This window comes from Oncorhynchus mykiss, chromosome 7 (genome assembly GCF_013265735.2).
Source record: "Oncorhynchus mykiss isolate Arlee chromosome 7, USDA_OmykA_1.1, whole genome shotgun sequence".
Lineage (NCBI taxonomy): Eukaryota > Metazoa > Chordata > Actinopteri > Salmoniformes > Salmonidae > Oncorhynchus > Oncorhynchus mykiss.
Window position 1 is genome coordinate 43,582,314 of NC_048571.1, and position 16,289 is coordinate 43,598,602.

Consider the following 16,289-nt stretch of genomic DNA (forward strand, 5'->3'; position numbering starts at 1 on the left):
CATGTTCCATTCTGTTCCGTTCAGAACGATTCACTTTGGTATTCAGTTGTATTAACAAAAGATGCATCGTGATGCAAAAATTACACTATCCACATAAAAAGTAAGTGATTACCTTATACACATAAAACTTGTTCGGTCTCAAAATGTGATGACATTTGTACATACATCTAGATACATACAAGGTAACGCTATATGTTTACAAGTGTATTTCCTACTCCCGTGCTTATTCCAATTGGCTGCTCACTGCTGTGGTCCTTGTAAGCGTCTGGTTACTATAGCGTAGAGTAATCTGCAAATAAAACACAGCGAACAAAATTGTCATTACTATAATTCCAGGGTCATCAATCAACATTGATTTTGTAATGTCGATGATCTGAGCATACAGGTACACATACTTTGTGACTCAAAAAAACAATACATCTTTAACACCAGCATGCTCTCTAGCTGGGATATAATAACAGAATAAGATATCGTATAATAAGAGTCACATTTACCGTAAAAAAAGAGTGGCGATTTACAGCGAATCTCCTTCATCTTTTGGTCAAAGAGGGCATTCATCTCTCTCTGCAGGGTGCCCACTTCCCTCTGCCCACTGACTGGCACGCGCGAGGGCATGAGCTCCAGACGTAGACTGTCTATACTGCCACCACTGCTGGAGTCACTGTCAGACAGGTAGAGGCCGTTGGGTATAGGCTGGTGGCCATAGCGGCAATGGTTCTGGGGGGGAGGGGAAGGAGTCTGAGGCTGCCAGTGCACAGCAGCCCTGCGGTTAACTACCGGGGTGATGGGGGAGGTATGCTGCTTTCGTGGAACACTGCGAGAGCGGGCCTTTGTTCGTGATGTATCGGAGGGGCGTTGGCTGGCTGGGGTCTCCAGGGTCCGTCTAACTCTGACAGGGGAGGATGGTGGGTGTCGGTTCCGGAGAATGACCTCAGGATGAGACTGGGGCTGGGCCTGGGGTAGGGACTGGGGCTGCGGATGGAGCTGGGGTTGGGGCTGATTCAGATGTTCTGATACAGTTTGGAGTGCAGGCTTACTGTTAAGCTTTGTCAGTGGTTCTCCTGCTATGTCCTCAATCTCAGGTGGGTCTGGCTCAAATGACCGACCCGAGTTGTCCTGGCCCGGCCAGTGTGCATGGAAAGACTGAACCTGGTCTTCCAGATCTGGCCAGGCTGCCTGAAACGACTGCGTTTGGCTCTCTGGTTCTGGACTCTGTGGCTGAGACGACTGAAACACGTCCTCCAGATCTGGGCTTGTTGCTGTGATGCACGGGATGGACGCCCCAGAGTTGGAGAAGGTGGAGGACATGCGGACAAGGATGCCCTTCCTTTTCCCCTCCTTCTTTTTCTCCTCCTTCGGAGAAGCACCCTGGATTTCCTCCTCCAGAATTTGCACCGTGTGAGCTCGCTTCAGTGGTTCACTCTGAGTCCCTCTATGGAGGTAGTCTATGACCGCAGGCGTCAGTAACATGCTGCCGTTCCCGCTGCTCTCCTGGGAGTAGGAGTCCAGGTCCTTGCGGTACCGCTGACGGACGTCCTCTGATGAGTAAGTGGAGAGGTGCATGGAGACCGCCTTTGGCTCCTTGGCCGACCCTTTCTTCGTGGCTTTTTTCAAAAAACCCTTCACAGCATTACTTGGCTTAACCTACGTGACAGAAAACAAGACATGCTTTCATCAAGTGTTGAATTCAAGAGAAAGTGAGCTGTGAATTGACTCGCTGTTAAGAAAATCCCAGCAATGCAGGTAAAGCAAAAACTCAACCCAGTGCTTAGGCCTACCTTTCCTGTGATGTCATTTACAGCAACATGAACAAAGATGGAGGCCTCCTCCATGCCCTCAAGATAGACATGGCGATAACCTTAAACATGTTTTGAAAAGATGATAAGGTCAAATGAACCATTTATCACATTAATCCCCAAATTACATGCATTTCATTTTCGTAGAGCAATCCATGAAAATGGTGCACTTGTTATGTTGACGATCCAAATGTCTTCTGTCTGATGAAGTAGAGACCTGGTTAATCCCTCCAGCTACCTTACCTGGCATCATGCTGACGAATGCTATGGTCCTCTGTCCAATGAAGTTTTGTCCTATCGGATCATGGTCCCACACCTGGAAACGCACCAGTGCAATCTGGGTCATGTGGAGGGTGAAGACCAAGCTCTCCTCCCACATGGGATTGAAGCCTACAATGGCACCAGAGAAGGAAGGAGACTATTAACTTCCATTGCATTTCCACAACCTTTTAGTGCTTTTCATTCAACAGAAGTTTAACAGAATATCAAAATGTATAGTCGAATGAGCACCTTGTTAAAAAAAAAAAAAAACGGAAACTAAATAGCTGTTGATTTAAGATCAATGCTCACCATTGTCATCCACCACCCTTGTCTGCTGCTTACAGCAATCAATAGGCAGACCGATGATCTCCACCTCTACAAAAGGATCAATAATCTACAACAACAACAAAGAAGACACATTCACATACAGCGCACGAGTGACAAGACAAATAGCCTTGTAGTCTCCTCACATAAAAGAGGTCAATTGAGGTTGTCTGACATGTCTCACCTCCCCTCTATCCCCCAGCATTGAGTCTTTGGGTTTTGGAAGCTGCTGCCCACTGATAATCTTCAGCACCAATTGAGTCTTACTCTGTCCTGGCAGAGGGTCCTCCAGCGTAGGGTTAAAGAAACCTGGGCAACACAGAGGGCAACATTCAGCCAGCAAACTCTTATTCTGAGGAACAACTACTCTGCATTTATAGTGTTCAATTGTATAACCCGTTTGTTCATGTCTGTATTTTGGCTTCAACTACAGTTACCCATGTTTTCTAATAGTACCCACCTTTGTTCATGCACCTGGGCTTCAGTAAGTATCCACAGTTGCCATTGGTTGAGAACTTGGCTCTGTTCAGTTCAAGCATGCGGCCCTCTGTCTGGTAATTCAGTGCAACTGAAAAGATAAGACCAGATAAGAAACACATTTTAGAGTACGACCACTGTTCTGAACCAGACTGAAGTCTAGATATTTGCCTCTAGACTTTGTTTTTCTCTGTAAGCAAAGCAAAGTACGCTTAAAGATATTGCATGAGCAGGGTATTTTACCCATATGGCATCCTGCGTTCCAAAAGGGCTGTGGGTTGAAGTTGCTAGAGTCCACACGGTAGTTGGAGGGGTAAACACGCAGTAGCTGTCTCTGGTTTAATCGCACCAACTGAGCTGGCTTCAGAGCCATGATCTGGTTCACAATGCTTTCATTGAGGGAAGACACTTGCCAACTGGTCATATAAGCTGCCGACCAGAAAACACATAGGTTCAGACACACTGACAAGAGATAGAATGACTCCCATGCTGAAAGATCTTGTACCATTGTTGAGTAAAGCAGAAATGATTTTGTTTGAATATGGACACTACTCCCCACCTTGTGTTTCAATGTCATGGACCCGGACAGACTTGGTGTACTTGACGAGGTCAGACAGGGCTCGGGATAACCTCATCGTCTTCCCTTTCCTGAGGGTGAATGGGGGAGGGCCAGAGATAATTGGATGCATGGGTCAACGTTTAAAAGTTCAAGTAAATGGTTGGATAACAGTATAACAGTCATGTTTGATTGGCTTTACTTGTTGTGGTACACAATTTGTGTTTTGTCTCTCATGATGGGGTTCTCTTGGTCTGCATGGTCTAAATTGAGCATTAGCTTCTTTTTCTTCTTCTTTTTCCTCTAAGCACAAGAAATGAAGAGTCAGCGTTTAGTCCAGATGGGGGCATTTCTACTGTAACAAGAGCATGTTAGAGCTGTAGAAAATGTCTCTCAAAGCAATACACTGCGCTGTCAGGAAAGTCACACAGAAAAGCTGATGCAGGCCTACGGTGACAACGACTATTTTCACACGCTAGTGTTGGCAAAGGGGGGTGGTGAAGGGAGTTTGTGATTTGCATTTGTGCTGGTGAGGTAAGAGTCATTTGCATGGCGGAGGGAATGGTGAAGAGGAAGAGTGAAGTTAATTTGCATAAACATGATTGGAAAGCGCGGTGAAGCGAAGGCCGGGTAAGGAGGTAGGGAGGGAGGGAGTTGTACGAGAGAGAATAGGCTGACCTTGCGTCTGAAGCTGCCCATGATAGACCTGCGTTTCTTGGGTTTGGATTCATCTGCAGTGCCAGCAGCGTTCCCCTTGAATAGTCAAACATATTCAAGACTCTAGACTCCCTGCAGACACAATCAATCAGCCACCTAGCTATCTCACTGTCTGATGGAATTCCTAAGGGCCTTGGCATTCTTCTCATGACAGAGCACCTGATAACATCACGTGGTGTGCTTTTCATTGTTCTCTGAAGTCAGCAACAACAACAAAGTACAGCAATCAGATATTTGCATCTAGGTAAACTGAAACACATGAAATTCACATAACATCCACTGTAAAACAGCCATTAATTGAAGTAGTTTTCAGACAAAGAATAAGTGCACTAGGCTTACAGTAATGAGACGTTCATTGATGCCTCACATTCGGAGTATTATGCCACCTGCAGGGGCTTTTAGGAACACTACAAATGTCCTGGGCTAGTTTTACTCAAAACATTGATATTTTACCCTCAGTCTATTTTAGCTAAACTGTAGTAATGTCCTTACATCTGTGTTTATCTGGGTGTCATCTTCATCCTCCTCTTCCTCACTGTCTTCATCCGACACATCCCCCTCCTCTGCATCACCATCAATGTTCGCTGGAAGCTTCTTTCCCTGTGGAATAACAACCAGGCTGTTTACTACATTACCTTTTTTTTCACGGAAAGTGTTCTGTAATGTCGTTTTAGAGTTTTATGATTTGGACATCGCCGCTATGGAAATGACTGACTGCTACTATTGGTTGCGCAGTACATTGATAAAGAAATATGGCTTTACCTTGACTAGAACTTTCCCTTTCAGGAGCTCTGGGGAGGGCAACTTTCTGAATTCATTCATGTTGACCGTGGACAGGTCCACCTTATCCTGGAGCACCTCCAACAGATACTCAGCCATCTTCTTCTGCTGGGGCACTGTGCAATGGTTCTCTATGGATAGGATCACCGGGTACCTGAGGATGTACGGCACAACATATTGGAATGTGTGTTGCCCATGAATGGTTTTCTATTGCTATTTATACCTGGGCAGGACATGGTGACAAAATAAAGGTACTCACTGATTCTTTGTGAAGGCATATTTGTTAACGGTTTCAATGACGTCTTTGAAGAGGATCTTGGATGTCAGGGTGTAGCCATGATGGACGATAGGCTCCCCGTCTGGTCCATCCCAGCAGTCCACTGACAGACACAGTGAGTGAGCGAGTGAGTGAGTGAGTGAGTGAGTGACGAGGATGGTAAATACTGTTATACAACGGGTGAGTCTAATCCTGGATTCTGATTGGTTAAAACCGCATTCCAGCCAGTGTCTATTTAAGCAATAAGGCCCGAGGCGGTGGGGTATATGGGGTGGCAGGTAGCCTAGTGGTTAGAGCGTTGGGCCAGGAACCGAAAGGTTGGTAGATCGAATCGCTTAGCTGACAAGGTAAAAATCTGTTGTTCTGCCCCTGAACAAGGCAGTTATCCCATTGTTCCTAGGCTGTCATTGTAAATAAGATTTTGTTCTTAACTGACTAGCCTAGTTAAATAAAAAATATGGCCAATATAGCACGTGTCTAAGAACAGCCTTTAGCTGTGGAATATTGGCCATATACCACAAATCCCTGAGGTGCCTGAATGCTATTATAAACTGATTAACAATGTAATTAGATCAGTAAAAATAAATGTTTCGTCAAACCCATGGTATATGGTGGGTCTAATCCTGGATGCTAACGGGTTAAAACTGCATTCCAGCCAGTGTCTATTCCACAAGTTACCGCTAGCTAAAGCTATGACGTTAAATGCCTATCTACTCTGTCCCATCTCACTGCGCAATCCACTCTCTCATCAGCCCAGCCAGGCAATTTATAAACTTGATCTCCACTATCAAAAGCATTTAGACATTATATCCCATTTCTTTTAGACTATCATTTGATTTAATTTTCAAAAGCGGAGATTTGTATAAACCTTGCTGTCTGTCTCTCCGATATTTGCAACATTCTTTCATGAAATTGAAATTCGATTTCCAGCTGTCCTATGGTAATGAACCTGTCGGGAGTCGGGAGGAAACACACAGGCAGGCAGCATTTCTCAGCCAGTCGAAATCATAAATCGGCTGGCATCATTTTTACAAAGAAATGTCAATAGAAAACAGGTAAAACGAGATGAAATGCAGTTAGTTTGCTGTCATTCCATTTTCAGTTTGAAGTGATTGTGTTAGCTGTGTAGTTGGCTATCTTATTTGAACAGTGGCCTGGCGGCAGAGAAAATGTTCAATGCCATGCGAAATCGCACATAATTAGTTCATTGCTATGGATGTATCCCCCCAACAATCACTAGAAAACAGCTTTAACAAACGTAAATGCAGCCACTTTGCTGATATTCTGGCTACACTGTTTGACGTGACTGTGTTAGCCAAAGTTGGCTAGCTGGCAAGCAAGGGATAAGAATGATGCCAGAAAGAACGCACGACCAGGCGGCTTGGGAAGCAACCATAGATTTGTGTCGGGACTATATCTTGTGGAAGGATGAAATAGTATGAATAAATTCATCAAAATAACATTTTTAATGAAACAAATGTCAATCACTATTTGAATTTGTTGGTAACCCGTTGTACAAAAGTAATAATGCCCTCATTTCGGGCTTAACAACAACCGTGCCAATATATCCTCCAAACACCAGCTTTCTTTGATGGGGTTTTATCGGTGGTTGGCATCCAAAGTTATGGTGCATTACCGCCACCTACTGTACTGGAGTATGGGCCAGCGATAGGGATAATCGAAATCCTACCTCCCAGCCATGTTGCTCTTAATATATCAACATATTTGAGACTATATCTAATGACGTTCTACTCAATATACTCTTTCAAATAATTTCCTGTATCCTCTTCTTCCTCATACTAGATGTCAGCCTCTCTCTTTCCCTCTGATACTCCCCACACTGTAGCAATACATGCTCCACGGTCTCTGTTTCCTGTCAATAATCACACTTTCCTGTTGGATGCTTTCCTATCACATCTAAGGTCTTATTCAACTGGCTGTGTCCCACCCTTAATCTACTGGCTGTGTCCCACCCTTAATCTACTGGCTGTGTCCCACCCTTAATCTACTGGCTGTGTCCCACCCTTAATCTACTGGCTGTGTCCCACCCTTAATCTACTGGCTGTGTCCCACCCTTAATCTTGTAAAAATAGCCTCTCTTATGTCCCTTCCTGCCGTCCTCCCCGACTTTCCTCTGTACTTGAAATAAATGCCTGCCCTTAGTATCTCTATTCCACTGCTCCTGCTATCTCTGCACCATCACTGTATATCAGCTGCCTCGTTCCCCTCAACCCCCACATGGACAGGGACTCAAGTAAATCTTATCTGTATACCCATCTGTCTAATCCTGCCATGGGTTTGTAGCATCTTACCAAGCAGGTCTTGTCTGCTATGTGACCTAAAGGACTGGAGACTCATCAGCACTGCACATGAATCAGAGCAACAACTACTCCGTCTGGTTTGACTTCCTTCACCCTCTGCAAGGCCAACAGAATGACCATCAGCTCTGCCGTATATACAGCCAGATGATCTGTAATACGTTTCCTGACTGCCACCCCACATTCCTGCACTACAAATGCTGACCCAGTACGTCCTGTCCTTGGATCTTTTGAATCATCTGTGTAAATGGCTATAAAGTCTCTTAAACAAATCAGCAAACACCGGCTTCTCTGGCATAACACTTAAGCTGGAGTACAGCACTGCAATGTTTTGAGTAGGGAGGCAGTTGAACGGCCATTATAGTGTCTAAGCTTACCTTCCACACAGCGACAGCCAGCCTGGAGCACATAGGCGTACATGTCTACCCTGGACTCAGACAGAAGCTGGTCCCCTGTCAGGTAGGTGTTGTGGGACGAGGCTATGAAGTAGTTACACAGGGGCTGAGTCATGTCCTGGTGCACACGATGGTGGTCTGGTTTAAAGATGTCTCCTGCTGGACTTCGCATGTAATTGGTGAAACCTGAGGTAAGAAACAGGATATGTGACTTTTCTTTGATTGACATACTGTTACTGTACTTGGAGATACACCATGTCTGTTCATGTGTATGTGCCTATTTCTGTGGGCTGTGATACTTTAGTTACAGGCGCTTGTGTCATGAAAACTACCTCAAAATCATGCAAAATCCTTACCATCGATACCCAGAACCATATTCTGTAGGTTTTGAGAACATGGCTCAAACTGGCTCACTATCTCCAGACAATATTCTCTGGTTACACCCGCCATCTACCAAACAGAAACATTGTGATGAAAAATGAGCAAATATGCAGAATATTTGTTGTTGTTGTTGAAACGTTATATTCTGCTTTTAATTCAGTTTTACCTTCTGTTCATTTTCCATGAAACGGACCAGGTCATTTAGGTCCATGAACTCTTTGTTATTACTGTAGGAGAGCATGATGAGATAGAGGCCTCTGCGTGTAGACATCATCTTATAGAAGGTACAGAATTCTTCAAAAGCTAACGAACCCTGGTTGTCATCTGTGTCTGCTTTCTGAGGATGGAAAGAACATATGTAGGGTTCTAGTTAAGGTTAGGGGGAGGGTTAGCCACAAAGAGAGTTCCTCAAGGGTTATTTGAGAAGGGTGATGGTTCTATGTGAAACCATAATGACTCAAAGAACCTTTGAACCCTTCAATGCTTCTTTGCAGTTCAGAAAATACTGCCCATCTCTGCCTATATGATTCTTCAAAAGGCTCTTTGTAGAACCTTCGAGATTAAGAAAGGGCTTTTATAGAACCATTCTCCATAAAGGTTCTATAAAGAACCATTAAAATAGGGTTCTATACAGCACCAGAAAAGGTTGTAACAATATCAGAACCATTTTTGGTGCTATATCCATGGGTCACTCTGTTGTTTCCATGAGTTGCACCACCGTCACTCTGTTGTTTCCATGGGTTGCACCACCGTCACTCTGTTGTTTCCATGGGTTGCACCACCGTCACTCTGTTGCGTCATTGCCATTGTTATGAACGTTATACAGACGCCACAGCCATGTTGGTGCCCAAAGTCCAGTGATGCCCACTCATTCTGAACCGGGCCTACTGTTTAGTCTAAATTACACTATAGTGTCCTGGAAATATGATGACATTGCTAAAGTAGACAAATATTTAGTAGGAATCAACTGTGCCATGATTATCATGTTGTCAAATTTACTTTAGACAGATGACAAAGTTATTAGCTAGCATTATCATGCTGAAACATGATGGGATGGCGGCAGATGAATGGCATGACAATGGGACTCAGGATCCCGTTACGGTATCTCGGTGCCATCAAATTGCCATTCATTGTCCGTAGCTTATGCCTGCCCATACCATAACCCCACCGGAATCATGGGGCACTCTGTTCACAACATTGACACCAGCAAACCGCTTGCCCACACAACACCATACACCAGGGGTGGGCATTTCCAGTTATCAGGGGCCTGATTGGTGTCACAGTTTTGTCCCAGCTAACACACCTGATTCCAATAATCACCAAAACATGATCTTCAGTTTAGAATGCAATTTGATTAATCAGCTGTGAATGGAGAAAAAGTGTGACAAAAATCAGGCCCCCAAGGACTGGAGTTGCCCACCACTGCCATCTGCCCAGTACAGTTGAAACCGAGAGCATACTTTTCCAGCGTGCCTGAGACGGTTTCAGACAGTTAGTGGTCACACATGGCCTGCGGTTGTGAGGCCGGTTGGACGTTCCACCAATTTCTCTAAAACAACATTGGAGTTTGCTTGTGGTAGAGGAATTATCATTCAATTATCTGGAAAAAGCTCTGGTGGACATTCCTGCAGTCAGCAAGCCAATTGCACACTCCCAGCACAAGGAACACCTGTGTAATGATCGTGCTGATTAATCAGCTTCTTGATATGTCACACCTGTCAGGTGGATGGATTATCTTGGCAAAGGAGAAATGCTCACTAACAGGGATTTAAACACATTTTCTGCACACAATTTGAGAGAAATAAGCTTTTTGTGTGTATTTCAGGGACCAACCCTTTACATCTTGCATTTATATTTTTGTTGAGTATAATTACATGCCCCGTTTCAGGAATGTCATTTTATTTCCAAGCCACTTTTTGAGATAAAGATAAAAATTGAGATAAAGCCAGAGACTCTGGGTTCGCGCCCAGGCTCTGTCGCAGCCGGCCGCGACCGGGAGGTCCGTGAGGCGACGCACATTTGGCCTAGCATCGGCCGGGTTAGGGAGGGTTTGGCCGGTAGGGATATCCTTGTCTCATCGCGCACTAGCGACTCCTGTGGCAGGCCGAGCGCAGTGCACGCTAACCAGGTTGCCAGGTGCACGGTGTTTCCTCCGACACATTGGTGCGGCTGGCTTCCGGGTTGGATGCGCGCTGTGTTAAGAAGTAGTGCGGCTTGGTTGGATTGTGTTTCGGAGGACGCATGGCTTTCGACCTTCGTCTCTCCCGAGCCCGTAGATAGATAGTAACTACTAACAATTGGATTACAACGGAATTGGGGAGAAAAGGGGTTCAAATTAAAATTTAAAAAAAGATTGAGATAAAGACACAGAACAAATCCTTCTTGCACAGCCACAAAACAAAACTGTGTCTGACATGTGGGGTTAAAAAAGATGGAAGACAGGTAATGCAATGTGCCTTAGTATGAATTACTGGAGCAGTGTGAACACGTACAGTAGGCTAATACAACCGTAGCCATCTGTTCTGTTCAACGGTGACCATATGGCCTGGTCTTCCAGCAGCGAGCTTCTCACGTACAGCGACCAACCTCCACTCTCTCAAGGTACGGCTAGGAAATCCTGAGACAAGACAACACATCCTAAGCTAGGATTGGAGATCAGGCCATGATCTTTGACCCCTAAACCCCTCTGGAAGAGTCTTGTCAGAGTGAAACCCTATTGCTGGCTTCTAAAGTAGCCTAGGGTTAAGTCCTCTCACCTTTCAGACAGAACTATGGGATAGCTACAGTATACACAACACTGTACATTGTGTGCCAAACCATGTAAGGACACCTGAAATGCAAGCTCTTGCAAAGTAGTTTATAATTGATACTGGGTTTACCTTCTGTAAAACGACTTTTAAAAGATGACAATTACTTGTTATTGCATTCTAGGGTGTAATGAGAAACATTGAGATACAAGTACATCAATATGTTCTTGGTGATTTCATCCCCAGATTTATGAACATCTGAATATGATCTCACCTTAAACATCTCCCTGACTTTCTGCCTGGGCAGGTTCACGTTGAGTTTGTGGAGTAACTGAAGAACCTCGCCCAGGCTCAAATTGCCATCCCCGTTTTTGTCTGCCTCTGAGAAGGTCTGCTGTAACCATGTGAAATAAGAGTTAAGGATGAGACACGGAGACCAGTGACCAATGACATTTCTTTTAGTGTGCATCAAAATGCATCCTATGTGACAAGACATCCCCTGGGATTACATGTGCTGCTACACGTGATTTTACACAAACGTTGGAAAGTATCATATCCTCATTGAATCAAATGCCCACAGGCTGATGATATTCAGGTCTTATTATGTCAGTCAAATGGATGTATTCTATGGTGTTGCAGGATGGCCTATGTTCTACTGTCATAATTGGGTCATAAGGCCCTATGAGTGATATGCTCCATAGTGACAGAGTAAAGGATATTGGTCCCTTTTGCGTTGTCTCTTTGCCAGACTGTCCTCGTCACTGATGCCAGCCATGAGGTATTTCAGGCCAGTAATCCAGGTACGGGCCTCGTCTCCGTTAGTGGAGACCAGGTCAAGAGACTCCACGTGGTCGCCATGGTAAATACTGAAGCAGCAGTTGGGGTCGAAGCAACTGTCTGCGTAGCGCTGGAAGATCTCAGACTTCTTGCCCTCACACACCTCGTGGATGGAGTCGATGGTTACTGGGATAGAATCAACGTGGAAATGAATCAGAATGTCCTCCAGCAGTCAATCAAATAACCTGTTCATTTTTCAGAAATCTCATGGCTATTTCAGATGAGTTACCAGGTGGTAATACACACACGCGGTACGCGCGTTTGTACATTATGTTCAAATATCTAATGGAATAGGGCTGGTAAAACTGTGGAACCAGACCAAGTAAAAAATACTAGAGTATTCCTCACATTCCCTGTCTGACTCACTTTTAGCTTTATCGTGCTTCCTGGAGGGCCTCCAGCGGATGCAGGACTTGTGTTCATCCAGGTAGAAGAACCTGACCAGGCCCTTCTTCTTCCCTTTCAGTTTGGTCATCTGGGTGCCAGTCTGCATGGTGCACATACACCTCTCCACTGCAAGACAGGCCGCAGGGAGGAAGGCACACACACACTGGGTCAACATCAGATGGCCTCTGTGCTCACACGGTACAGGGCGCCCTGTCCATGTACTGTACTTGTGTGCCCTAACATTATAGCATTTGGGCCCATATCGAGTAAGTAAATAGCCTCGCACGAGCCTAGGCTTGTGCGAGCCGGAACGGCTCATAGGAGTAGGAGCCCAGATCCTGTTTCTGTAGCGTGAGGCAGCTTGAAGTACAAGTACACCCCCTGCACAGAACGCTAATCTATGTGGGCCCATATAGTAATTGTTTACTGGGGCAACAAAGAGAAGATGCTGATGCATTGTAAGACGTGTCATGAGCATGTGTAGCCCCATATGTCCTGCAGTACTGAATTATCTTTCAATCGGCAGGTGAATTTACAAATGTTATTTCACAGCGCTGGGGAAGCCACGCATATAATCCCTTTCAGATTAATTGAGGAGAATAGCAGGGTTCAAGCAGAGATTTACCAACCAGCAGTTGATTATTAGATTAGCTGACAACGTCAGGGCCAGGATTTAAGGGGCTGTTTATGTTATCAACGTGCACCTTGCACATCAAACACGTCTCTTCTTGTCGTACAGCTGAGATAGATACTTAATCCTTGCAATATCTGTAGTGTAGAATATTCTGCTCTTATACTGACTCATTGGTAGTGCATACTGTAGGCCCACCTACAGCTGACTTAACTGAGCTGGCTCCCATTCTCTTAGGACTCCCCCTGTCCCATGACATGTTCGCATGGCATTCATGTTTGCACGGTATTTTTGAGCATGACGGTAAGAGCAGTTAACCTTCCTCTGTAATCTGAGGTAGAGAGAGAGAGACACACGTGATGCACACTAGTCGGCATCACTCAGTCTAATCTCTAGGGATTGTCTGGAGTCCATATACCCATCATCTACTCCCTGTTACCTGCGTACATGTCACCTGCATTTTCACTCTATTGTGGTGGGAAATCCAGGGTTTAGGGAGCAATAGCAGGTGTTATAGGATATGCTACCTTGTTTCGTACATTTTGTTCAAACTCAGCGGCTAATGACGTACAGCTCTGTATCCTCCCCAAATAGTAAGTCATTAAGTCATTCGAGGGAAGATAAAAATATATGTCAAATATCATATCTCCATCAGTCGCTTACCATATTGACCCAGTCTCCATTTGGGCTGTGCTACGACGCTTCCACCAATCCAGAAGAACTCCTCTGCCAGTCTGGAGATGGAGGTTTTCTGCCACAGCTTTGGGGACGTCATGATGGACGGGGTGGGAGACCTGCTAGAGGACCTGCTGAAAGGGGAGGAGGTCCTTCTCTCTGCGCTCAGAGAGGACAGACAGGGGGAGAACAGTCCAGGAGACAATGAAGCAAAGGATGGAGAGCCACTCTTCACTGTAGACGAGGTAGCCATCACTGGGGTAGAGGTGAGGCTCAGTCTTGGAAATATCGCTGCCATCGGTGGGGTGGTGGTGAGACTCAGCCTTGAAGATCTTGGAGATGGAGCTGTCATCGGTGGGGTGTTGATGGGGTTTAGTCCTGGAGATAGCGGTGCCATGGCTGAGTTGACGTTCATTCCTGTACCGCTGATTTAGCTACACACCTGCCTCCCGCTCATGTCCTCTACCCAGTGTATGTGCCCCTCACACAGCCTTGGTCTCTCCAGTTGGACTGTGGTTCAAACCAAAACGTAATATCCTGAAGACAACTCAAACTCCCTACCATAATCCAGGAAGAATGTCCATTTTCAGAATTGTATTTTACCACGCAGAGTTAAAAAACCTTGTCCTGTACCACCACCTCAGTTTGTATGTGTGTCTCCAGAAGAACTAGCCATAGGACAGGGAGTGAAGGCCCCTGGCTACTCCATTCATTCCCATTCTTCACCAAACATTCCACAGCACAGGTCCCAGTGACGCAGCCAGTGTACACACAAGTGTGTTTCGCACTGTGGCAGCAGGAGAAGTGTGCAACACGCGTCAACCACTAAACCTTCCTCAAGCTGTAATCCTGGGCTAAAGGAGGCCACGGCCTTCGCTGACGGATGTTCACGCAAAATTTAAGCTCTTAAAGAAAGGGAAAGAGGTGGGGATGGGAAGGGATGTTCACTCAGTAGCACAAAAGGGAAGTCCAATCAAGTAGCTGAATGCGGAGTATCCAACCACTCTCAGATAGGAATGGGATGTTAGTTTTTGTGGCGTGACTCTGAGTCTAGGTTGCAGTCAAACAAATGAGATTAAGTCTCCCCTTCTCAGCAGCCTGCGGGCACTTCCCTCGTGAGACAATTACCCTCTTTGCAATCAGCATGTAATAACACTAACATGAAAATTGTGAATTAGCTCTGCTGTGTATTTTTGGTGTCTGTTCTATGAAAAACACACTGGCCTATCAGAGATACCAAAGTATTTAATTGAATTAAAGTATTGACTCTGCAGGAGGAGGTCTTATGTTCTGCACACCGATTGGCTGATGTTTGTTTTTGTATGTGTGTTGTTGTCCGAGCATCAAAGAAGTTACAAATTGTGCTTTGAATTATCCCTGTTTCTTAGATATGAATACATAATGTTGGCCTCTAAATTGTGCCATCCTGTATTATACTTATGCTAGAATGTTTATGCCGTTTACTTTATGTTTTGTATTCTTATCTTTTCTTATTTCTTATTGTTGTTGCATTGTCATGAAGGAACCTGCAAGGAAGCATTTCGTTGGACGATGTGTATCCCGTACAGTGCCTTCAGAAAGTATTCACACCCCTTGACTTTTTCCACGTGTTGTTATGTTACAGCCTGAATTTTAAATGGATTACATTTAGATCTGTGTGTCACTGGCTTACACACAATACCCCATAGTGTCAATGTGGAATTATGTTTTTAGAAATGTTTACAAATTAAGACAAAATGTAAAGCTGAAATGTCTTGAGTCAATAAGTATTCGACCCCTTTGTTATGTCAAGCCTAAATAAGTTCAGGAGTAGATATTTGCTTAACAAGTCACATAATAAGTTGCAAGGACTCACTCTGTGTGCAATAATAGTGTTTAACATGATTTTTGAATGACTACCTCATCTCTGAACCCCACACATACAATTATCTGTAAGGTCCCTCAGTCTAGCAGTGAATTTGAAACACAGATTCAACCACAAAATACCAGGGAGGTTTTCCAATGCCTCGCAAAGAAGGGCACCTATTGGTAGATGGGAAAAAATTTGAGCATGGTGAAGTTTTTAAGTACCTTGTGGATGGTGTATCAATACACCACAAATATACAAGCGTCCTTCCCAACTCAGATGCCAGAGAGGAAGTAAAACTGCTCAGAGATTTCACCATGAGGCCAATTGTGACTTTAAAACAGTTACAGAGTTTAATGGCTGTGATAGGAGAAAACTGAGGAGGGATCAACAACATTGTTGTTACTCCACAATACTAACCTAATTGACAGAGTGAAAAGAAGAAAACCTGTACAGAATGAACATATTCCAAAACATTCATCCTGTTTGCAACAAGCCACTAAAGCAATTCACTGTTGGTCCTGAATACAAAGTGTTATGTTTGGGGCAAATCCAATATAGCACATTACTGAGTACAACTCTCCATACTTTCAAGCATAGTTGTGGCTGCATCATGTTATGGGTATGCTTGTAATTGTTAAGGACTGGGGAGTTTTTCAGGATTCAAAATAAACGGAATGGAGCTAAGGACAGGCAGTATCCTAGAGAAAAACCTAGTTCAGTCTGTCTTCCATCAAACACTGGGAGATGAATTCACCTTTCAGCAGGAGGACAATAACTTTAAACACAAGGCCAAATCTAAACTGGAGTTGCTTACCAAGAAGACAGTGAATGTTACTGAGTGGCCAAGTTACAGTTTTGACTTAAATCTGCTTGAAAATCTT

At 44.6% G+C, this 16,289-nt stretch overlaps 1 protein-coding gene across 1 annotated transcript; it reads right to left on the reverse strand.

Annotated features, from left to right (window-relative positions):
- plch2b (phospholipase C, eta 2b) lies at positions 1-14,134 on the reverse strand. Its single transcript, XM_036984431.1, has 20 exons — positions 13,548-14,134; positions 12,233-12,379; positions 11,749-11,992; positions 11,304-11,433; positions 8,449-8,619; positions 8,258-8,351; positions 7,884-8,087; positions 5,171-5,291; positions 4,894-5,065; positions 4,600-4,731; positions 3,617-3,717; positions 3,411-3,533; positions 3,102-3,274; positions 2,842-2,949; positions 2,566-2,690; positions 2,367-2,451; positions 2,040-2,186; positions 1,779-1,858; positions 495-1,644; positions 1-289 (listed from the first exon to the last, which is right to left on the reverse strand). The coding sequence occupies exons 1-20, from the start codon at positions 13,972-13,974 to the stop codon at positions 273-275; spliced, it is 3,951 nt and encodes a 1,316-aa protein (XP_036840326.1). The 5' UTR covers positions 13,975-14,134; the 3' UTR covers positions 1-272.
- Between the last annotated feature and the right edge of the window lie 2,155 nt (positions 14,135-16,289).

Excerpts from the sequence above, each read along its gene's own strand:
- plch2b (XM_036984431.1), bottom strand. The coding sequence starts at position 13,974 with ATGAACGTCAACTCAGCCATGGCACCGCTATCTCCAGGACTAAACCCC. Across the intron at positions 8,088-8,257 it reads TATGGTTCTGGGTATCGATG|GTTTCACCAATTACATGCGA; the intron begins GTAAGGATTTTG and ends TTCTTACCTCAG. Across the intron at positions 3,534-3,616 it reads CAAATTGTGTACCACAACAA|CTCTGGCCCTCCCCCATTCA; the intron begins GTAAAGCCAATC and ends GCATCCAATTAT.